General features: G+C 37.4%; 1 protein-coding gene and 1 pseudogene across 2 annotated transcripts; one reads left to right on the forward strand and one right to left on the reverse strand.

The window, feature by feature from the left end:
* LOC107624027 lies at positions 541–9,157 on the forward strand (annotated as a pseudogene).
* On the reverse strand, positions 12,158–15,797 carry LOC107623809 (probable beta-1,4-xylosyltransferase IRX9H). Of its 2 annotated transcripts, XR_001616639.2 has the most exons (6): positions 15,448–15,797; positions 14,233–15,179; positions 13,337–13,586; positions 12,887–13,103; positions 12,727–12,765; positions 12,158–12,411 (listed from the first exon to the last, which is right to left on the reverse strand). XR_001616639.2 is itself a non-coding variant. In XM_016326183.2 (5 exons), exons 2-4 carry the CDS (start codon positions 15,066–15,068, stop codon positions 12,933–12,935), a joined length of 1,257 nt encoding a protein of 418 aa, XP_016181669.1. In that variant the 5' UTR covers positions 15,069–15,179; positions 15,448–15,796; the 3' UTR covers positions 12,158–12,411; positions 12,887–12,932. The 2 variants fall into 2 exon arrangements, 1 of the variants encoding a protein (XP_016181669.1); XM_016326183.2 differs by lacking the exon at positions 12,727–12,765 and having other exon boundaries at positions 15,448–15,796.

Consider the following 23,979-nt stretch of genomic DNA (forward strand, 5'->3'; position numbering starts at 1 on the left):
GCATTTCTGAATATTTTCATGATTTGGTTATAATAAATCAAAATAATTAAATTGGCAATTTTAGTACTTCTCTTTCCTGCCATCATTACTAGCACGATCCAAGCAGCTTCAGAATTACAATCATTGGTTTAAGTTTCAGTTGCTTTGAAAGTTGTGGTCACATTTGATTCATCTTAGTTGGTGCTATTTATGTCGATAATAAACACCATTATTACACCTTTACTTTTTGCATACAAGGTTCTATAGTCAACTTAATGATATGATTTCTGCTGCATTTTATAATGATTTATTTCTCATATTGAAAGTTTAGTCCAACAATTTTGTTTAAATATGTGTTTTCTACTAGAAGTTGTAAGATATCATTCTCAAGAGCTATTTGTACCTGCTTTAAGGAAATTTTCCTATAATTCTTAAACGTTTATATAGGATATCTTTGTGGCATCAATGCATTTCCTTGCATCTGATACAAATTATTGTGTTTTGTTTGCAACATGCATTGGGGTATCTTCAATTATTGTGTTTTAATTAAACTGGTGAATTCCGATTAAACTCTGGTCGAACCATTAAATCAGTGAACCAGTTACTTTATCGGTTCATTGACCGGTTCGGTTCTTACAACCTTGACACTAACACACACTCACCTTCAACCTTCACACTCTCATAGAGCTTCACCCAGACATTCACTCTCACCTCTCTACCTCACTTACCGCACGGTAACCGCCGACCACATCAGCCAACGACGGCGGAGGTCATCAAACGTCATTCTCTTCGCCGACTCCTGTGCCTCGTCCCTGCACTGTTAGTGTCTGCTCACTCAGTTCAGACCAAAACGGTAAAAAAAAATGCTCACTCGGGCATTGCCCAAACTCCATAAACCAAAATCCTCATTCTCGCTTCCACCTCGAACATTTTCTTCCTGCACCCACTGTCCATCGCCACCCCAACTGGCAGCAGAAGAAGATACTAATGCCGTAGCCAAACTCGTCCTCCAATCAGATCCTAAAACCCTCTCCAAAGCCCTAGCAAAGCCCACCTTCCAATGGTCCTCGCACCTTGTCGACAGGGTTTTAAAGCTTCTGTGGAACCACGGGCCCAAAGCCCTTCAATTCTTCAATGCCCTGTTCCGCCACCTGACCTACGTCCACTCTCCTTCTTCGTTCGACCACGCTATTGACATCGTAGCACGCATGCACGACTATCAGGCCGCGTGGGCCCTTGTGGTTTGCATGTGCTCCCTCCACATTGGGCCCACTCCCAAGACCCTTGCCATGCTAGCCGAGCGCTATGCCTCCGCTGGAAAAGCCCATCGGGCTGTTAATGTGTTCCTGTCCATGCACCACCACGGCTGCCGCCAGGTATCACTATGACATTGTAGCATAAATCCCGACTAGTTACTAGTTACTCACGTGATAGTTACTTACTGGTTGTAGTTAGTTATAAGTTAGTTATTAGTTAGCTGGTGGTAGTTAAAGTAAGCTATGAAGATACGAAAGAATACTCAGAGTAGAGTACAAAACTCAAGGACCCGGTTGGTTTGTGAAAACATTTTCTATTTTCAATATTTTGTGTTTAAAAAAAAAGCGAGAACTGAGAAAACTTCTTATTTTGTTTTTCTATTTTCGATTTTCCTTTCACAAATCCCTGCAAATAGAAAACAATAGAAATAATATATAACTTGGAAACACAAGCCAAGCACGCCCCAAGTTTTCTCATTCTCTATTTCACACACATACAATTCAAAGCTGTCTTGTTTCTATTAATTTTTGTTTGATCTCGAGAATTTAGTTTTGATGATAAAACCAGGACCTTGCCTCTTTCAACACTATCCTTGACATTTTGTGCAAATCAAGGCGCGTGGAGATGGCTCATAACCTCTTCAGACATTCAGGAGCAGGTTTAATTGTGACAGTGTCACCTACAACATAATCGCCAATGGTTGGTGCTTGATTAAGCGACCCCCTATGGCGTTGCAGGTGTTTAAGGAGATGGTTGAGAGGGGCATCATGCCAACGCTGGTGACATATAACATAATCTTGAAAGGGTATTTTATGACTCGTCAATTGAATGAAGCTTGGGAGTTTTTCTTGGAGATGAAGAGGAGGAAGTGCGAGATTAATGTTGTTACATACACTACTATGATTTATGGGTTCGGGGTTGCGGGAGAGGTTAAGAAATCAAAGAGAATTTTTTATGAAATGGTTGGAGAGGGGGTTGTTCCAAATGTTGCTACTTATAATGCTTTGGTGCATGTTTTGTGCAAGAAAGATAATGTGGAGAATGCTGTCTTGGTTTTTGAAGAGATGGTAGTGAAGAGGTTTGTGCCAAATTCAGTTTCTTACAATGCTGTGATAAGAGGTTTCTGTCATGCTGGTGAGATGGAGAGGGCATTGCGGTTTATGGCTAGAATGGAGAAAGAGGGGTGTCAGCCAAATGTTCAAATGTATAATGTGGTGATTTGGTATTTATGTGATGCTGGAGATATTGAGAAGGGTTTGGAGTTGTTTGAGAAGATGGGGGACGGGTCATGCTTGCCGAATCTAGATACGTACAATGTTTTGATTAGCGCAATATTTGTTAGAAAGAAATATGAGGATTTGATGGTGGCTGGAAAATTATTGTTAGAGATGATCAATAGAGGGTTTTTACCCCGGAAGTTTACTTTTAATCGTGTGCTAAATGGGCTTGTCCTAACCGGCAATCAAGATTTTGCAAGGGAGATTTTAAGTATGCAGAGCAGGTGCGGTCGTCTTCCTCGTCAGTTGAAATTGTGAGGCCCTTAATGTTAGACTTGAGTTTGGAAAAACATTGAACTCAAAATTTGGACAATGTATTTGATGATCATGCCATAGAGAGCCTTCATCCACACAAGGTTCGTTGATTTTGTTCCCCCTTCAGCTTCTGTTTATTGCATATAATTCAGGCTAAGGTGATATTGTCTATATTATGTTAAATCTATGTTAGTTCTACATATGTTATTTTCTATTTTTGGTTGTGGTATAGTGCCTGAATGGAGAAAGAATGCATGATTAATGCTGTAGCAAAATTGGAATCAATCACTTTTTGAAATTGATTCCGAAAACTCATCTTTTTTGTGACTTGGATTTGTCAATATTTAACTCCTTAATTCTTACTAGTGGTTTTGTGTGTCATTGTTTCGTCAATACAGATAATCCTTCATCCATAATTTTTTATTCTTTTTCCCTTGTATGTAGATTCAACTTATATGTAGATACTATGATTTAGGAATGTAACCAAAACTAAGAATGAAACTATTATAAACAAGAGGTAGTATTATTCCGCCAAATTCTTTCTCTTTTAGCTTATACTATTGTTGATACATGAAAATAGGTCATGGAACATTTTGCATCAGAGAATATTGTGTATTTAGAGTTGAGAAGTACTCATATGGTGATTAAACTTATGCTGACAAAACTGACCATGAAAAATTGAGTAAACTTACTCTGACAAAACTGACCATAAAAAATTGATTAAACTCTACTCTCTAGCTTGTGAATATGAGTATTCTTTTGTATCCTCATAGCTTACTTTAACTGGGACCAACTAACTCATAACTAACTAACAATTAACTACAACCAGGAAGTAACTATGACGTGAGTAACTAGTAACTACTCGGGATTAATGCTACAATGTCATAGTGATACGTGCTGCATGGACAGGAATACATTAACATCCCGATAGACTTTTCCAGCGGAGGCATAACGCTCGGCTAGGATGATGAGGGTCTTGGAAGTGGGTCCACGCGGCTTGATAGTCACGCATGCGTGCTGCGATGTCAATAGCGTGGTCGAACGAAGAAGGGGAGTGTATGTATGGAGAGAGTTTTGGGGTCTGATTGGAGGACGAGTTTGGCTACGGCATTGGCGTCTTCTTTTTCTGCCGGTTGGGATGGCGATGGACAGTGGGGGCAGGCTGAAAATGTTTGAGGCGGAAGCAAGAATAGGTTTAGAGGGTTTGGGCAGTGCCTGAATGAGTATTTTTTTTTTTTTTACTGTTTTGGTCTGAACTGAGTGAGCATAGCGCAGGGACGAAACACAGGAGTTGGCGAAGAGAGTGAGGTTTGACGACCTCCGCCATCGTTGGCTGATGTTGTGGTCGGCAGTTACCGTGCGGCGAGTAAGGTAGAAAGGTGAGAGTGAGTGTTTGGGTGAAACTCTGTGAGAGTGTGAGGTGCGGTGAGTGAGCCAGTGAAGCTTTGTCTGAGAGTCAGTTGATGTTAGGGATGAATGGGCTTGGGGGTGCCGTTCAAATTAGGAATTTCTCTCTTTACTCAAAGAAAAGTATGGTGGTTGACTTGTTTTGCACAGTTTAAGTCTCAGTTATTTTTTATATTTTAAAGGAAAATATTAAGAGTTATCAAAATTTGTTATATTTGATCATCAATTAATTATCAATATTTAAAAATATAGGTGTTTCACGGGTTATCTGAAACTAGATTGCTTTTGGGTCTGAATGTGAGGTCCAGACTCCTTTTGGGGTAGCGTCCGACTTCTACTTGTGCCGAGGTGCTGAGTCTTAAGTTAGCAAGGGTTTAAAGCAGGTTTTTATTAGATTGGGTCCTGAATATACCTGAGGATATCAGTGTATTTATAGTAGAATAGATAACCACCTTTTAGTATAGTTCCACATTTAATGGTGGATAACCTTTCCCTTTTTCTAGGGGAGTTGTTGAACCAAACTCTATGAGGTCGGATAGGTGTAGATGATGCCAGCTCTTTTGGGTGGACTTTTATTTATTTTGGGCCTGACTATATTTTTGGACTAGGGTATGAACAGTGCCCTTGCTTGAGTCCGAGCTTGACAAGGTCGGCCTCCAGCATTTGTAGATCGCGTTGCTTCCTTGTGCGCTTAATAATAGATCATGTCGAATACATCGGCTTTTTGGAAACTAAGTCAGGTACTGGACATGTTTTTGTGAAAATTTTGAAATGTAACGTCTTTTCGTAGTCTTTGTACGTTACTTCTGTGGTTACCTTGGTAACCGTGCGTGTCATAAATGAGGAGATATGAAATGACCTCTTTGCCTTTAGCATCTTATAAATACCAAAAATCCGTTCTCTTTCTTCTTTTTCGCTTTTTTTTCTGAGTTGCTTCATCTTCATTTTCTCTCAAAAAGTTCTTTGTAACCCCTCTTCTTTCAAGATTTGTTTTTCTTGAATTCCTGTTTGGGTGTTTTTGTTCGTTTATTTGAGGTTTTGGGTCGTACGTGTTTTGCTGTTGTTGTGCATCCTTTCCGCTTCGCATTCCTTCGAGGTTGGTTCCTTTAATCTTTTGAACTTCTCTCTGCGTTCTGGGTGTTGTGCTATTTGATAAATCCATATTTTACGATTATTTTTGGCTTAAAAAGAGTAGATTTTATTAATTTATCTTGCATTTATTCTTTGAAATTGCATGTTTTTGTGAATATCTCCCTAATTGTGCTTAATTGTAAAAAATATGTTTTTTATGCTTAAATTTACCAAATTTAATTCACTTTTCTCCTATTCGATGCCTTGAGGTGTTTACACCACGTATCAAAATCTCGGCTGAAGCCATTATTCAATTAATATTCTTAGCCATTTGAAGTCTCATTGTTAAATGCAGGCATGGTTTCTTAGCGATCAAAGAATGACTAGAAGCCGGTCGTCCGAATTGAGGAGGTATACTAAAATGCAAAATGCAAAGGCAGCACAAGGTAATCTATGTGCATGGTGCCTCAACATGGTGATGGTATTGACACTATGAAACAAGAAGCCGCAAAATTTAACTGGGATTGATTATCACTCGATGTATGAGCTTCCAAACCAGCAGCGATCATTCATGACTCCATCCAACTCATCTTCATCTACCTTCAAGATACTTCAATTTGGTGATGCAGATAAAGTTTCATCTTCTGTGAGCATACTAAAAGACACACTGCAACGCAAGAGAGCCGAGAAGGAAGCCACAGATAAAAGCCTAAATAGAATCTTTTGTCCTCAAGAACCTGTTTTCCACAGAAAATTGGAGTCATCAGAAGCCAGTGAATGTTCAAGCTATGTCCAATGGCCAAGTTGATCACGGAGTCCTGCAAACGCTCAAAGGATCCATGAACTTTGTTATGGATAGCTTTGCTAATCAGACAAACCAAATGTATTTAGGGACAGCTTCACAAGAACCTTCTCAAAGTGAATCCTCTGCTGCTGCACCTGTTGTCTCCTCTGGTTTAGATGCTTGTGAAGGTCCTAGCAATTAAAATCAAACTCTCGGCGAAAGCTCATGGAAACAAGTGGGAGCGAGTAAAAGTTCAAAGAATTCTCAAATTAAAGTCAAAGGTATAAGTTTTAACTTTTAACAATGATTATCCTAAATAACTTTTCATTTGACTTCCTTCATCATGTTCATTTTGTTTGATATAAAAAATAAACTAAGTCAGTTCATTATGGAAGCTCTTTTATTTGAAAACTGATCCACCAAAAGAAGCGACTCCAATGTACTAACTAGGAGTCCGCACAATTATTATGTCCAATTTATAATTTGCATTCAAATGTCATTTTATCTCAGAACTCAGAATATAATATTTCTTGATTATTTGGTTTTCAATCGGTATAAAATATTTTTTATATTATTTGTTTTTTTTTTAACAAATTTCCATCTTTTTCCCCATTAAACTACAATTGTGTTTTTGTGGACGTGCAGGTTTCAGAGAATAGATAATGGATAATCTCAAAGATGACCGAAAGGTATAGCCTACTCTCATATCGTAACTTACTTCGATAGAATTATGGTTTCAACAATAGTTACTATTTATATCATTTTTTCTTTAAATCTTGTTAAATTGTGCAGAGGAGAAGTCTGGACAGATATGGATCTGTATCGTCAGCAGTCTCAGGTAGCCATTTATTTTTGGATTACCATGTTAATGACTACTTTTTTAGATTCTACTTTCTACAATATCATATGCATTTAGATAATTGTAAATCCATGGATCTTAATATAACAAAACATACTAGTTAGATGCTCAAGGTAATGTTAACGAATACAGGTAGACGCATATTAAGTATTGGAATTAAGATTTACCATGTGAAATTCTAACTTATGCTAAGACAGAGATTTTATGTCCGAATCACAACTCACAATTGCTTAATCATTTTGACATGATTATGTGGATCACATGATGGGAACTATAGGGAAAATGATGAAAAAATGATTGAGTTGAAATTATGGCTTTTTGTTTGACTCTCTCTTATCTCTCAAACTAAGTGGTTGTGCAGAGGAAAAAGTAGACACTACAAAAAAGCGCAGGGTGGAACGTTCAAGGAAGTATGTAGATCAATCCTTAGAAACAAATATAATGGAGTTTCTTCCTATCTCATATTGTATTCGATACCTGTTTCATTTGTAAAGCCATGTTTTTATTGACGATATACAGATAAAAGTTAAATATAAAGGAAAGAAAGGAATAAGAGAAGATACAGAAAAAAAAATTGTGGACAATATTAATATTAGAAGAATCAAATACAAGATAATTACAATATATTTTTTCTTTCATTGTTTGTTTGCAAATGAAGATTATACTTTTTAAATTTCGATTAATATTCACGGAAAAAAGAAAATCATATCAATGAATATCATAATCTAAGAACCAAACAAAGTTTGGGTCTACAGAAAAGAGAAAAAACTATCTCAGAAAACATAGGTTCCATTGATAATGATATTAACGCAAGTTAAATGAGGCATCCCAACTGCCACCTTTTTGCCACCAATAGAAAACCACAAGATAAAGAGATTTTTATCATTGTTCTGAAAATTGAATCGGATCAGCTGGTTTGACCGGATTAATCAGGAACCGGTTATTTGTCCGATTTGATTGCTGTGAAGAACCATCCTACAAAAAATCGACTTAAAAATTGGTCAAACCAGCGGTTAATTGGTGAACCGCCAGAACCATTCGGTTTTTCCTGGTTTAGTGATATATATATATTTAAAAAAAAGATTCAAACGTTCAGAACCCCTCAGGCCCTCACCCACCCCTACCCCTTTCTCTCTTTCTCTCTCTCACTGGGCAAACTCAAACCCTAACGGCGGTAGGAACCCAACCCCATCCCATCGCCGAGCTCTTCTCTTCCGATAGACGGTGTTGTCGCCGCCGGCAGAGACAGACTTGGGTGCCGTCTTCGCTCGTGGAAGGTCTGCTCACTTCTCGATCCTTTGCTCCTCGATGTCGAGTGCTTGTTCGGAACTGTTGGCGACGCTGCCGCGAAGGGCTTCTCCATCATCGTCTCTGCTCGATTTGCTGGTGCTCATCTGTCTCTTCGAGTTCTCTCTCTATTCGAGGCTCCGAGCTCTCTCTGTCTCTCTCTTTCTCACTGCGACGTGTCTCTTTGCTCGGCTGTGGAGTATTCACCACGCCGTCACCTTCTTTCCTCCCTCGCTGCCGGTAAGCACTACTGCCTCAATTTGTTTTTGGTTATTTTGTTAATTTTATTTATTCTGATTTTTGAGTTGTTGGCCGTTGATATTTCTGATTTTGCGTTGTTGATGAATATTGTTAATGCTAGAATTTTTTCTGATTCTGAGTTGTTTATGTTAATTCTGAGTTGTTTATGCTGCTTTTTCTAATTCTGAGTTATTAATTTTGGTTGCTGATTTTTGCTGAATCTGAATTGTTGATGGTGGTATGGTAAAATTGTTTTTCATCATTTCACATCTTTCAGGAGCACAAATTACATTTCTTTCTTGTACATTTTTTGTTCAAATTTATACGCTTCTTTGAACTTTGAAGTATGCTGAAAAGAGTGTTTCAAATTGTTTTGCATTGAAAATTCCAAGCAAGTTCCTTTGTACTGGGTTTGTCAAAGTTTCTAATTTCAATGTTGGTGAAATTCTCAATGCAAGTGGATAATAATAATAATAACTCTTGCTTTATATCATTTATAATTATGAATATTTAGTTTATTTGTTGTTATTCTTTGTTTTTGTACTGATTTTTCCAATTGATGTGATTTGAAAATTTGTAGGAGAATGAGAAGGAGAACATCACAAGCAATTGTATTCAACAAATCTGATATTGTTATTGTAGAACATTATAATTTTTATTGTTAATTTCTTTTATTCTATTGATATTTTTTATTTTTATAATTTTTATGAAATTGGAATAATTGTTTGTGGTTGAACATTATTTTTTCTTTATCATTTAAGTGCATTTTGATTTTTATTAGTTATAAAGATTGATGTTTGAAGTTATTTATGAACTTTTAATTATAAATTATGGACAATTTATTATGTAAAATTATAAAATTTTAAATTTATTATACCGGTTGAATCTTGGTTGAATCTCGATTAAACTTTTGAACCATTGAACCAGTCACTCGGTGGTAAAACATTTAATAACCAATATTTTAAATCATAAATAAATAAAACTAATTACTATATTTATAATTAATTAAGTTGTTCTATTTTTGACTGATTTGGAGTTGTTCCATATACTTTTTTTTAATTTAATAATTTAGAGCATTTGTATTTTTATAAAGTTAACATAAAATAAAAATAAATAGGGTCCGGGTAGGATAGAGTAGAGTAAGATTTGGAACTTTAGAGTGCGGATAAGATTAGAGTTGAGAGATTCTCAACCCGCAAATATGATAAGATAAAGTTTTAAGAAAGTTTTCAACCCGTGAATAGGGTTAGGGTTTGGTTCAAACCCTCCCCTACCCTATTCATTAGCCTACACCTGTCATAAAAGTGACAAGTGGAGGAGAATGAATATATTGCTATCCTACACTACCCATTGACCCTACACCTGTCATAAAAGTGACCCGTGGAGGAGAATAAACGTATTACTAACACTTACATCTTCACCAACACCTACATTTATACGAAACTCGGTAACTACTTCCAGTGGATCCTCTCATAAAATTTAGATAAATTTGAATTTTTTTTTAATGGAAAAAAAATTATGTATTTCAGTATCATGGTTAATTAATATATTTTTTTATATAAATTTAATTTTTTATTTTAAATAATAAATTGAACCCTTGTATTTGAGAAATATAGAAGGTTAAATTTTCATAGTGCACAAATCAAAGGGTCCAATTTATGGTGAGATAATTTTTTTCGCTCTCAAACAAATTGGACTCCGATTAGTATATTTAAAAAAAATTTAACATTAAAATACAAATCTGATCCTCAGATTTATATTTTTTAAAAAAATTAAAAAGTTATATTTTTAGTATCCAAAAAAAAAAACCACAAATCTAAACCTGAGATCTATAGTATTCATAAAAAAACACACCAAGTTTTCATATTGTTAAAAATCAATACTAAAATTCCAACACTAAAAGTGAAAAAAAACGGAAAGTAACTTTTTAATTTTATTTTATCCCAAATACCTTATTTCATCTCATTTCTATCTTTAGATTAAAACCAAAACTTTTTCTTCAATAACACCTTTTTTCTCAATTTTTGTTTCTATTTTTCTATCAATTTCACTATCAAATCATTACAATTGTCAAAAAAAAATTTAAATAGTTTTAACTAGAATTAAATTAAAAGAAATAAGACATTTGATTAAAAAAAACATTTCAGATATTAGTCAATGAACTAAAAAGTTAACACAAATATTAAAAATTCAAATAATATTTTACCCCTTTAAAATATTCACAATTGATTTGGTCCAATAATTCATTCTTAAATCTTTTTTATCAATAAAGAGTGTTATACTAATGGTTAATTAAATAAATTTAATTTTTTATTTATTATATTTTATATTAATATTTCAAATTTATAATTTATAATTTAATTTTAAGATTTATAATTTTGAATAAGAACTTTAGAATTTATCATTTAAAGTTTAAATTCAGAATTTAAAATTTAATATTTAAGAATCAAGCACTACTAAAATTCAAAGAATATTATACTTCTTACTTTCTTCGAAATGCTAAATTTAAAATTTAATATTTAAGAATACTAAAATTCAAAGAATATTATACTCCTTACTTTCTTCGAAATGAATTAGCATTCATACAGACACAGTGAACATGTCAATCGTAAATAATATCATTTGTAGACATGAGTATTTGAAAGCTATTTCTTAAAAATAAATATAGACAGTGAAATAAATAAATATATGGGCTAAGTATTGTTTTGGTCCCTAAAATTTAGGGTTAAAATCAAATTCATTTCCAATTTTATTTTGGATTTAAAATCGTCCCCAATATTTTATTTGGTATCAAAATTGTCTTTTTGATCTTTTATGGACAAAAATATCCTTCACTACTACCACCACCTTTATCACTATTACTACTTACCTTACTCCTATCAAATACTAATAATCAGATTTAAGAACACCAACAATAACACATTATTCAAATTCCGAAATTAACAACAAATTTAACAACAAAATCAACACACAATAACAATAAAATCAGAAAAATAACAAAGCAGACATAGTTGCAGAAGCAGAAGAAGAAGAAGAAGATGCAGAAATAAAATCGGAAGCAGAAGAAGAAGCCGAATCGACGAGGTGCATTTCCCTTCTCCCCTGCCCCCTCCCGTGTTTTTTTTTTTTTTTTTTAATTTTATAATTTTTTTTTATTAAGATAGGGGTAATTTAGTAATAAAATTAAAAATTTTATTAAAAAAGATTATTTTAAATAAAAAATAACATTGGGGACGAATTTGATTTCGACCCTAAATTTTAGGAACCAAAACAATACTTATCCTTAATTATAAAGATGGAAACTGTTGAAAACGTATGTTTAATTATAACTTTAACATTTAGAAATATTTCCCAATTCAATCCCGTTAGGTAACGAACAAGAATTTAGCCAAAAATAAGCCAACAAATATTTTTGAACTGAGTAATGCTACACATTCAAATTTTTTTATAAACCAAGTTAAATAATAAAACTTGAAATAATGCTAGCCATAACTTATTTTTATTATGTTAGACCAACTTGATTAGACTTAGTTAACAAAATGACTTAGATGTATAATATTATTTTTTTAAACTGCATTCTATACTAATTAATTAATAATTATTTAAATTTTATTTATTAAAAAATATAAAATTAATGATTATGAATTGCAGTATTTAAAGTTGGCAGGTTAGGAGTTGTTTACCGATCCTTTTCCTTCGCCATTTGTTTCTATTTTATCCTAACATTTGTGAACATCTCCGTCTGAGTTACCATAAAGATTTATAGAGAGAACCAAAAGGGCCAATGGAACATTCCTTTCCTTATGGCACTGCAATGAACTCTTACAATTGAGAAACATGCTCCAAATGTTGAATGAACAAGGACTACTAATACAAACTCTGATATAATGTACATTTTACGGGGAATACAATGAACTATGAACTACTTGTAGGAGTCCTTTCATAACTCACAATTGTCCCACTACCAACATTCACCACAATTCTTCATATTTTCCCTGCAATGCACGAAGCTGGAATGAGAAACCACAGAACATAAGGGGAGATAGGGAGGCTTAAATTTGTACTAAGATGGAGGCAGTTGACATATGACCACGGAATCTTTTTTTTTATTTTTATTTTGTTGAATCCTTAGGATGTGTTTGATTTGCATGTTCAGTGTTTTCTATTTTCAGGATTTTGTAAAAAAAAAAAATGAAAGAAAAAATGGTAAATGTTCTTTATTTTCACCTCCTGTCTCTTTTCTTTACAAAATTCTGAAAACAGAAAATACTTAAAATGAAACAGAAAATGAAAACGTAAACCAAACACACCTTAAGCTATCAAAGGCAGTCCTATTCAAGTACAGCATTCTGCACACACCCCACATGCCCATATAATTCATTATGCTGAATCTAGCTTGTTTTGATTAAGAATGAAAACAAGGAAAGGAAAAGGAATATTAAAGAATTAAATATTAAACATTATACTTACATTAAATATGCAGATTTTCTGCTTGATTGCTTCTTTATCAAGAATATCACACAAGTGGAAGAATGACATCTAGGTAGTTCTTGATCATCCATTTCTGTGGATAGAAAGAATGAGATGGTTCAAGATCAATATGCCAGACCATAACACTAGAGCAATTGTTCATTAAGCCTTCCATTTGGCTTTCGTCTTCGACCACTTGCTCAATCAATGTGCTAACCTGCATAACGAAAGAGAGGGTGAGCTACAATAAAGGGCACATGAACCTACCATACAAACCTTTATCCATTATTGTCGTTTTTTGGTACGTCTTTGAATCAATGTATCTTGATACAATACAATGATCAAATGATGTACCAGAAAGTGACAATGACAAACAAAAGAGAATGGAGGGGAGTTTCAAATAGACCATATAATAGATAATAAGACAGCCAAAGAACAAAAGACACTGACCCGAAAACTTTCCTTAACTGAGTCTAGCTGCCTGATAGGTTCAAGTGTAGGTCTGTGCCACCTCTTTGGATCCCAGAGTATCGTACTATTGAAGGCAAAACCTGGCATCTCAATGTGAAATCTTTTCGATCTCCTATTCGAGTCATTGACATGCCATCCGATTACTCGAGCTCCATCACAAACAGGCCCTTGTAAGACAATGCTACCTTTATCCCCTGATAGTTTTGCTACAGTCCATGTTCCGAATCGCCTGCAAATCATCATAAGGATATGTTCCCAACCAGTGAAAAGAAAAAGCATTGCCAAAATATAAGACATTATAGGAAGCCATAACATGCTATAAAAGTTCAAGTTTAACACTTCAACAACACGCCAAGAGCAAATTCCTTATATTCACATTCTGGCATAATATTCACATTCATGACCATGTTCTAGAACCATGCCAATGGAGCTAATGTTAATGCGAAATAATTCCTTTTCAAAAAATGCACTCATCTTAGGACTGCAGTCATACATACACCATAAGAGGATCTATAAGGGGCTTCATATCATTGTGGAACTTTAAGTCTCCTCTATCAAAATAAAGGTAATCTTCAGTATCATACACAAAGAAGGGAAAGACACCCTTTCTGAACATCAGTTCATACACTAATCCAAAGACGAGTAGCTTTTTTTTAAGACTAGGATGCAATGTATACTGGTACTTGTCTACTGGATAGGCACAGTCTCCAACTGATTCACTCTCGTAATTGGAGTCTCGACACTCAACAGGAGGTACATTACATTTACATATCAGCAAATATTTGACTAAAAGATGCATGATACTAGTTAAGGGAAGGGAAAGGAAAGGAAAAATGTTCAAGCAAACAATTTTAGTAACTGGGAAATGGAAGTACCTTATCTCTCTGATTTGCTGAAAGATCTCGACTGAATAGATGTTATCAACATCTGCAAAGTAAACAATTCCATCAAGCCGGTGAGTTTCAATGTGAGACAGCGCAACATTTCTTTGAAGAATGCCCTGAAGGCTTGTGTCTGTTACATTCGACTTGCAAACGAGATGCCTATACATAATCCCGCTACTCCTCAAGATTTCAGCAGTTTCTTCGGATTGGGAAGTCATCTCAACAACAATCCACAACAATGGAGGCGAGACCAATTTCAAAGTCTGCGCCAACCGATGCAAATAATATGCTTGAAACGGATTGGTTACTGTTTGGGTCACAATTATGAGAAGCTTCTGAGACTCCAAATATGGCTCTTCATTGAGTAATTTGTCATTGGAAACATCATTTCTCACTTTATCTATCTGTTCCTGTTCTTTCACAGCTAAATTCAAAGTAGCATTAAATTCCGTGGTCTCATTAATTGATGAAGTAAAATCTATCTTGGTATTTTCAAAAGAGAATGCTTGGTGCTTTGGCATGAGACTAGTGGACAAGTTCCTTGATGCAAGAGGGATGAATCCAATGGAAACACCAATCATGAAGCAAATGAAAAAATGCAAAAGCACTTTCCTCCAGAGCTGGCTCTTTGGCTTTGACCTCTCAAGTGACCTCAAAGATCTCGGCGAGAAAACGCCGAGCACGAAAGCCCGGGAGTCCAGTGAGCCAAACGAGCTATGAGGACTCGACGAGGACTTAGACAAGGGAGATCCTACTGAACACACTTCTAGATTAGCCACGCCTCCAGCTCGAGGCACTGGAGACAAAGTTCTTCTAATAGATGCCATTAACAGAAACCCAAATCAATGTTTGTCCTTCCCATCCAAACTAGTAATTGTCAAGAACTGTGAGTATGCTTTTGAGTGAACACGCTTTGGAGCAATATGTGAACAACAAAGCTGGCATAAACAAAATTATTAGGTTTAAATCATGTAAACACTCTAAGCAATATTCCAAATTTGAATTAAAAGTTAAAACCCTCTTACACATTAGTTTACAACATTCTACAAAAACCCATTCATAATGCAGCTTATTTGGCATACCCAATAACATGTCTCTCTAACCAAACCACTCTTAGTAACCAGTAACAGCTCCAAAACTATGAAAATGGCATAAGAACATAGCAAATATCACAAGAACCAGCATTAATGGAACAAATTTAAGTACCCAGATGATAGAAAAGCTGAGTGGAGCATCATGGTTGTTCCAACTTCGCAAGCAAGTGGCAGTAGAAGAGTGGAGCTATGGTGGTTTTAGATTCCGAGTGTCATGTCATGTGAAGCCAAGTGTTGAAGTTTCTGCCCAAACAAGATAAAGTCAATGGTTGAAGGATGAATCCAAAGTAACTTATTAGATTCGGGATTCGTTGCTTTTTGAGATCTAAACTTCAAACAGAAAGTAAAGAAAACGAAGCCTCACAAAGAACAAGATATAAAAATAAATAAATAAATAAAAACATGGAAAGAGAAAGGAAAATAATAGAGACAGTGACAGGATCGGGAACAGACATTGATATGTTTCGCTGTTACAAACTAAACTAGATGACATAATTAAATAAGAACCTTAAATAAACTCAAACTCATATGATAATAATGATATGGGTAAAAAACCTAAACAAGCCAAAGGGAGATCAATTTGACACAAATAAGCCAAAACAAATTCTGTTTCAGCAATTCACCAAGTGGCATTTCTATATAGTTCGAACCAAATAGGTTCGAACTCACCTTCCACATAATTCGAACCAAATAAGTTTGAATTACACCTATACGCCAAGCCTAAATAAATCGAACCAAATTGGTTCGAACCATAACTTAATAATTCGAACCTAATAGGTTCGAATTACAATGAGCATAACTTTACGAAGTAATTCGAAATAGGCTGGTTTGAATTACTATGAATTCGTCACAGGAAGGAATTTAAGTTACGAACATAGTTTCCGCATCATGTCTTAATAAGAGTCCTACATTTTTTTTTGCCGGTGTGCCTTAGAGAAATATTTCATTTAAAACTGCGGTGGCAGAACATATTCATTAAGTAAAAATCCATTCGAGGTACATTGCAGTGACGTTAACAAATTTTATGCGTCACCAACCACAAGTAAGAAAACCGATAATTACGGAATCTAAAAGCTAAATTGAAATAACAAAAGTACCAAAGCCGCTAATACAGCTAATCATGTCCCCGTGTGTGCTCTGCGCCTCCGAGCTGTGGGCAACTCCGACGTGTGTGGCCGGGCTGCCGACAAAGCCCACATCTCTTTGGCCGGTTCGGATCAGCCTCGTCCATATTGGTCCGTATCCGAGTGGACCTGGGACGACCCTCTCTTGCACGCCTCTTATTGGGGTCAGGGATGACAGTCGGCCCATCATATGGTGGCCAGAAACCCTCCGGAATTGGAGGTGTAAAACCCATCTGATAGACACTGAAGACCGAACTAAGACGATACACCTGGTGGACATAAGGCTCCCATGTAAGCCGTGAGTAGGCACAGCATGCCAGTGCGTGGGGACACGGGAAATGAAGTGCCTGGAAGTATCCGCAATCATATGTGCGAGATGCAAGCGAGACTCTGTAGGTACCCAGTGAGAAAGAACCAGTCGGAGTTGTCTCTGCGATGGTGAACTCGGAGTTATCCCTGTCGTACACGGTAACCGTGAAGCACCTAGCCGTCTTCAAGTTGGCCTCTATACACTTCACCAAGTGCTGACTAAATTGTTGTCCGGTTCCCATCTGCGCCTCAGCCTCCCTCCCTTTGCGAACAAATAACTCGACCAACCTTCCGTATGTTGCCTTCACTAGGGAGCACACAGGAAGGTTTCTGACGCCCTTGAGGATCGAGTTCACACACTCAGATATATTCGTCGTCATGTGTCCGAATCTACGCCCCTCATCACAATGCTGGGTCCACAAGGAATACTCAATCCGGTTAGCCCAGTCACACATCGTCGGGTCTTCGGACCTAAGAATATCAAACCAGTACTGGAACTCAACCTCGGTCTTAACGTACGCCGCATTCACGAGTAGCCTCCTTGCGTCTTTGCCCTTGAAGGTGAGGGCAAAATTTGCCGCAACATATCGAATGCAGAATGTCCGGTATGCAGATGGAGGTAACCAGCCTCCGTCAGGAGCCTCAAGGGCGGCCTTGATGCCGTTATGCCTGTCCGAGATAACCAGCAGACCCGGCTGCGGTGTCACATGCTCACGCAAGTGGGAGAGAAAGAAATACCACGACTCAGCATTCTCACCCTCGACTAATGCGAACGCGACGGGGAGTATGTTGGAGTTCCCGTCCTGTGCAATCGCGACAAGCAACGTTCCCCCATACTTGCCATACAGATGGGTTCCGTCAATACTAACTAGGGGCTTGCAATGACGGAATGCCTCGATGCATGGGGGAAAGGTCCAGAATAGTCTGTGAAAATAAGCTCGAGACTCGTCCACCTGTCCACCGACACGAACAGGGCTCGTCCTCAGCACAGCAACAGTACCAGGCATCGTCAACCGGACTCCTAACACCCACCTTGGGAGCTCATTGTACGACTCATCCCAGTCACCATAGATGAGGGAAACAGCCTTCTGCTTCGCCAACCAGACCCTCCTGTAAGTCGGCCTAAACCCAAAGTGTGCGGCGGTGGCATTTAGGAGCACCTTGATGCTGACGGATGCATCAGCCCTAACCATTGGCATAACGAATGCCGATATCACATGGTAATCCAAACTCCTGTGGTCGCTGGAGATCGAGGTGGCGAGATAAGTATGCGGTCCGTTGTAACGTTTGACCTCCCAAATCCCCTTGCGCTGTCGGAGACTGAGCCGAATCAACCATGTGCACCCATTGCCGAACTCAGAACACTTGCCCACATACCGATGATAGTCGGACTCCACCACCTTGTACTGTACCCCTCGCCGTATGCTGTAAGTCTTGACACTTAACAGGACCTGTTCTTTATCCGGAAATTGCTAACCAACCTGAAACTCTGTCAGACCTGCAGACCCTTCAGCATTTCTAGCGCCAAATCCAGCCGGCTGCCCAGCAACCCCTTCCTGCCTCATGGCATCCAAGTCCAAAGAGGAAAAATGCGGAGGGTACTGCTTCGTGCCGGAGCTAGAACTACCGACCACCCCAGCAGGCTCACTTGCTCCAACATCATCCCCACTGTCATCAGCAATCATATCCGGCTCGACGTCATCGTCCTCTGGATCATCCAAGAATCCATCTCCAACCCCAGCCGGTGCAGCACACTGTAAAGATGTCGGCAGATACTCCCGTTGTCCGACCTCGTCGCCTACACTGCCGTGGAGATCCACAGCGAACGAAGGGGAGGCGACAAATTGGACGGGTGGCTCGTACGCAGGGACAGGAAAGATGCAACGGCAGGTCTGGAGCTAGAACCGGCTACCGTGGCTAAAGTGGTGGTATTCCGGTTCGAACCTCCCGAGCTGGAAACCACGTCAACCAACTTTGCCAACAGCTCTGGTGTCTTCACCTCTGGAAACTGACGGCGACAATGAAACATAACCTGCAAGTCCTCATCACTCCCGATCGTGAAACAATCGTACGTTACGGTGTTCTGGAGCACCGTGATTGGAAATCGATAAAAACCTTCTTAACCCGTTTCACACCTTCCTGACCGAGTTTCTGCAGTACAGAGCTAACAAGGTCCTCATACCTTGTCGTAGGCGTGACGATAATGCAGAGAGGATCCTTATCAGTGAACTTCACACCAGAACGAGTTTTCTTCTTAATGGTTCCTCTGTGGTGAACCAACACTGCGAAACTCTCCTCACTAGCCATGTAAACCACCTCTAATGATAGTAACTCACGTTCAGACCATATATATAGAGCTCTCATCCTCACTGATTCGAACCGCTATGGTTCGAAATATGCTCATTGTAATTCGAACCTATTAGGTTCGAATTATTCAGTTATGGTTCGAACCAATTTGGTTCGATTTATTTAGGCTTGGCGTATAGGTGTAATTCGAACCTATTTGGTTCGAATTATGTGGAAGGTGAGTTTGAACCTATTTGGTTCGAACTACATAGAAATGCCATTTGGTTGATTGCTGAAACAGAATTTGTTTTGGCTTATTTGTGTCAAATTGAAATCCCTTTGGCTTGTTTAGGTTTTTTACCCTAATGATATCATACAGTATAGTATAGTATATTTTTAGGGTGTTTTTCCCAAAAAAAAATAGCAAGTTACTTAAATAAATTGATTGAAACTAAATTTGTTATATTATAATTTTTTTAATATAGTAGATGAAATTACAATTTTTCTTTTATATCTATAAAAATCGCTGCAGGAATATAACAGTTTACAATATGCACGTAATTCATTCCGTAGTAAATTATGTTAAAATATGTACAAAGTAGAAATTATGTGTCACAGTTTCTAAAAAAATTAGGGCATGCATAAACTACCATAAGATACAGCAGTTTATGTAAAAACAGGAATAGAGATGTAGCAGATTATGTGTACATACAAAAAGTATGTTATATATAGATATAAGAATACGATGATGATAAACTGACCAGAATAATATTATTATTATGAATAAATTTATAAATAATTTAAATACAATAACATTAAATAAAAAAATAAAATTTACGATATTATAAACATTTGGGCAATTTATTATAATAAATAATAAGAAAACTAATTTTACCAAAATGCACAAAATGAAAAATGGACACCGAAATGCATTTTCCCATAATTTATGTAAACCGCAACAGGGTCCCGTAGTTTACGAATACACGTAATCCGCTATAGAGGTGTCGCGGTTTACGTGCAACGAGAAATGAGCATAAACCGCGACAGGGGTGTCACGGTTTATGTGTGGGCGTAAAATGTGCATAAACCGCGAGAGAAGTGTAGCGATTTATGCGTTAGTATAAATACGGTGAAGGGGTCTCGCGGATTACATTTGTGCTGAAGAAAAAAGTTTTCTAGAGAGAGAAGTAGTGGTTTTCTAGAGAGAATAAAAGAGAGAAAAGTGGTTGAGTTGAGTTGAGATTGGAGCTGGGACTATGGCGGAGGCACGCAGTCTATACAGGCTCAACGGCGTTGCGCACGTTGCTGGGAGCATAAACGAAAAGGTTAGTTTGGTTATTTTTAGTTAATGTATTTTGTATAATATTTTTCATATTTTTCATTTTTTTGGTTATTTTTAGTTTCGTTATTGTTAGTTAATGTATTTAAATTTAGATTTAAATTATTATTTTAAATCATAAAATGTAGTATTTAAATTATTATTTTAATTGTTTATGTTTTTCATTGAATTTTGTGATTAGAAAATAGGAAATGTATGTTGCCAGTTTAAACTTTAAAGTTGTAGTGTTTGTGATAGATGACTATAAATTACTGTTGGTTTTTTATATGTTTGGTTTCTTCTGTCACATGCTCCAGCCGACTAGGTGTATATATAGTGTTCGGAGGCAGCAGAACATGCCTCTGCATGACAGGATCGTACCATATTTGGAGAGGGCCTGTTTGTACCACCTGGCGAGGCTCAACGCCAAGTGGTTCTGGTTGGACGAGCCCTTAGTCAGTGCTTTCATTGAGAGGTGACGTCTTGAGACGCATACCTTTCATATGTCCTTTGGAGAGTGCACTATCACGCTGCAGGATGTAGCATACCAGTTGGGGCTGCCCATGGATGGTTTACCTGTATCCAGGTGCCTTACTGATTTTGAGAAGTTTATGGAAGAAGGCAGTATACAGTCCGCTTCACCTGGTTTCATGAGAGGTTCAGGGTGCTGCCAGATGATGCTACGGAGGAGACCGTACGCATATATGCACGGGCTTATATTATGATGCTGCTTTCCACTTCGTTGTTCGGTGACAAGAGTGAAAACCGGGTTCATATACGGTGGTTGCCCTTTGTGGCGAGGCTTGATGATATGGACAGTTATAGCTGGTGGTCGGCAGCGTTGGCCTGGTTATATCATTGCATGTGTCGGGTGGCCAACAGAAACGTGACGAACTTGGCAGGCCCCCTGCAGCTCCTGCAGTCATGGATTTTCTGGCGGTTTTCTAGCCTCAGGTCGCGGGGATTCGACACATATTCCTTCCCATTGGCATCCAAGTATACATATTTGTACAGTTAGCCTTGAACTGTAACTTTTTTTATTATGGTACTACCTGTTAACTTTGTATAACATCTTTTTTGTTCAGGTGGGCCACCTACTTGCCTTCATCCGACCGCAAGGAGGAGAGAGTCGTCCAGTGTCACCTAGCGTTGGATTGATTAGGCGATCGAGATGTAAGTTTATTCATTTTGATTCAATTTTTATCTAGTACTTAACTATATATTTGTTAGTTAATGGACTAATTAATGTATTCTGTCAACATCTGTTGTTCATCCAGAGATTCTCACAGAAGAGCACAGTCGGTTATGGCGTGCATGTACTTGCTTGATATACTTCGCCGTCATTGAGTGGCACCAAGTGGATAGGGTACTGCCATAGCTGGGTGGCGTTCAGCACGAGCCTGAGCCGGCCTCGAACATTGATTAGCTCCATGCCAAGGATAGGAAGGGTGGGGACAGATGGTTCCCAAGCTACTACTAGGTATGGCACCTTAGTTGACAGAACAGGGTCAATGCTGTGCTGAGTATTCCCCGGGTGCCTAATCCCGGGCCGTCCGCAGACTTTCTGCGATGGTGGTATAGAGTGGCCTATAGGTTTCTGTCGCCAGATTCTTTGATTGCCGATCCTAGGGCCGAGGAGAACTCACAAGATGTTGTTCAGAGAGGGTCGTCACAAGCTCCTTCTACGATACCCATGCCAGACGTGCCAGATAACAAGCGCGTTGAGCGGCGACGACGCGTTGGTACTCGGGCTACAGACCGTGACTGGCAATGGCTGGATGACATGATTTAGGATGACAGATCTGGTGGCGACGGAGTCGGACACTCCGATCACCGTGTTTGGCGTGGCTGTCCTCAGCGTCGGGGTGGTTCATCAGGGGTCGCATCCGATGGTACTGGTGATAGACCCACTGAGCAGGTAGGGGCAGAGACTCAAGAGGTTCCTCTTACACATGTTTCGAGCTCCCAGATATACCATGACATCCATGGCCAGATGTATGATGACTAGGTGGGTCCGACTTTCACGATGGATATGAACCACGAGGTTGGGAGTTCACAGTTCTATTCCGACTTTGCAACTCTCATCCGGGATGATGACCCTCCGCATTTTCAGCAGCAGACCCCACAGGATCAGGTGCCTGAGACCCAGCCCCAGATGGATGTTACACAGTGGTACTGCCCAGATATGGATGATATACAGCGGTACCAGCTGCAGATGTCTGACCCTCATGGATTCCAGCCCCAGCTACATGTAGACCTGAATGAGCCTGCTGGCAGTCCGTATGACAGTTAGTTGGGCATGGGAGGGATGCCTGCATCTGCATATGGCGTGGGCATGCCGGTCAATCCTCCAGCACAGCAGCGCCAGAGGCCCGCCAGAGTGACAGGAAAGAGTCATAGCTTACTATTTTATGTTTTCATTGATGAAACCTATGTGTATGTCGGATTTACCATGTACTTTTGTATTATATGTGTTTGTACTTAGTTTATTTCCATTGAATTAGGTGTATGTAATGTATGTTTTTTGTTAACCATACACTTTGTTTTATGTTTATATAAATTGTATACTAACGTATAAACCGCTACACCCCTCTCGCGGTTTATGCACATTTTACGCCCACACGTAAACTGCGACACCCCTGTCGTGGTTTACATAGATTATGGAAAAAATATATTTTGGTATCCATTTTTCATTTTGTGCATTCTGGTAAAATTGGTTTCCATATTATTTATTATAGTAAATTGTCCTAAAAATTTGTTACATATATTATAAAAAAATAAATTCAAGACAATCTAATAATCACATATAAAATAATATTTAAAAATAAATACAAACAAACATAAGAATACACTTGTTATTAATTCACAAAATCAAATGTTAAAATAAGAATAAATTTATACCTCTAGTAATTTGAAATATATATAACAAAATCATTCAGGAGAAAGAAATATATACACATACAATTAAAATGATAGGAGCCATTAGGAGGACTCGACACTTAGTTGTTATGTTGTTCGACCTTCTATTTTTTTTATAATTGCCTTTCACTGATACATATAGAAAATTTACGTATAAAATATGATACTAATTAAATTTATACGTGAATTCTAAAGAAAATAAAGTGTCATTTATACAAAAGTAAAATATAAAATTGATTATTAGTTGAAATAAAATAGTCCAAATGATAGATTGTTTTGATTTTTTTTATACTATATGTAACCAATTTTTATAATATCATATTTTTTTATTTTTTTTATTTAATTTTATTGTATTCAAATTATTTATAAATTTATTCACAATGATAACATTATATTAGGGTCTGTTTATCATCATCGTATTCCTATATCTATATATAATATAATTTCACGTACACATAATTCATTATATATGATATAATTTTATGTACACATAATTCACTATAAGATGTAGTGGATTATATTATTTCTGTTTTTACATAAATCGTTGGACCTTGTATGCATGTCCCAGTTTTTTCAAAAACTACGATATCCTAGAATAGTTTCTATTTTACACACATTTTAACATAATTTGCTACATTCTGTAGTGGATTATGTATATATTGTAATAAACTACTATATATTCTATAAC

Source organism: Arachis ipaensis, chromosome B10, assembly GCF_000816755.2.
Source record: "Arachis ipaensis cultivar K30076 chromosome B10, Araip1.1, whole genome shotgun sequence".
Taxonomy (NCBI): domain Eukaryota; kingdom Viridiplantae; phylum Streptophyta; class Magnoliopsida; order Fabales; family Fabaceae; genus Arachis; species Arachis ipaensis.

Coding starts and splice junctions, on each gene's coding strand:
- LOC107623809 (XM_016326183.2), bottom strand. CDS start 15,068: ATGGCATCTATTAGAAGAACTTTGTCTCCAGTGCCTCGAGCTGGAGGC. Junction 13,587..14,232: donor CAGCAAATCAGAGAGATAAG/GTACTTCCATTT, acceptor GATGATTTGCAG/GCGATTCGGAACATGGACTG. Junction 13,104..13,336: donor CAGTTAAGGAAAGTTTTCGG/GTCAGTGTCTTT, acceptor TTCGTTATGCAG/GTTAGCACATTGATTGAGCA.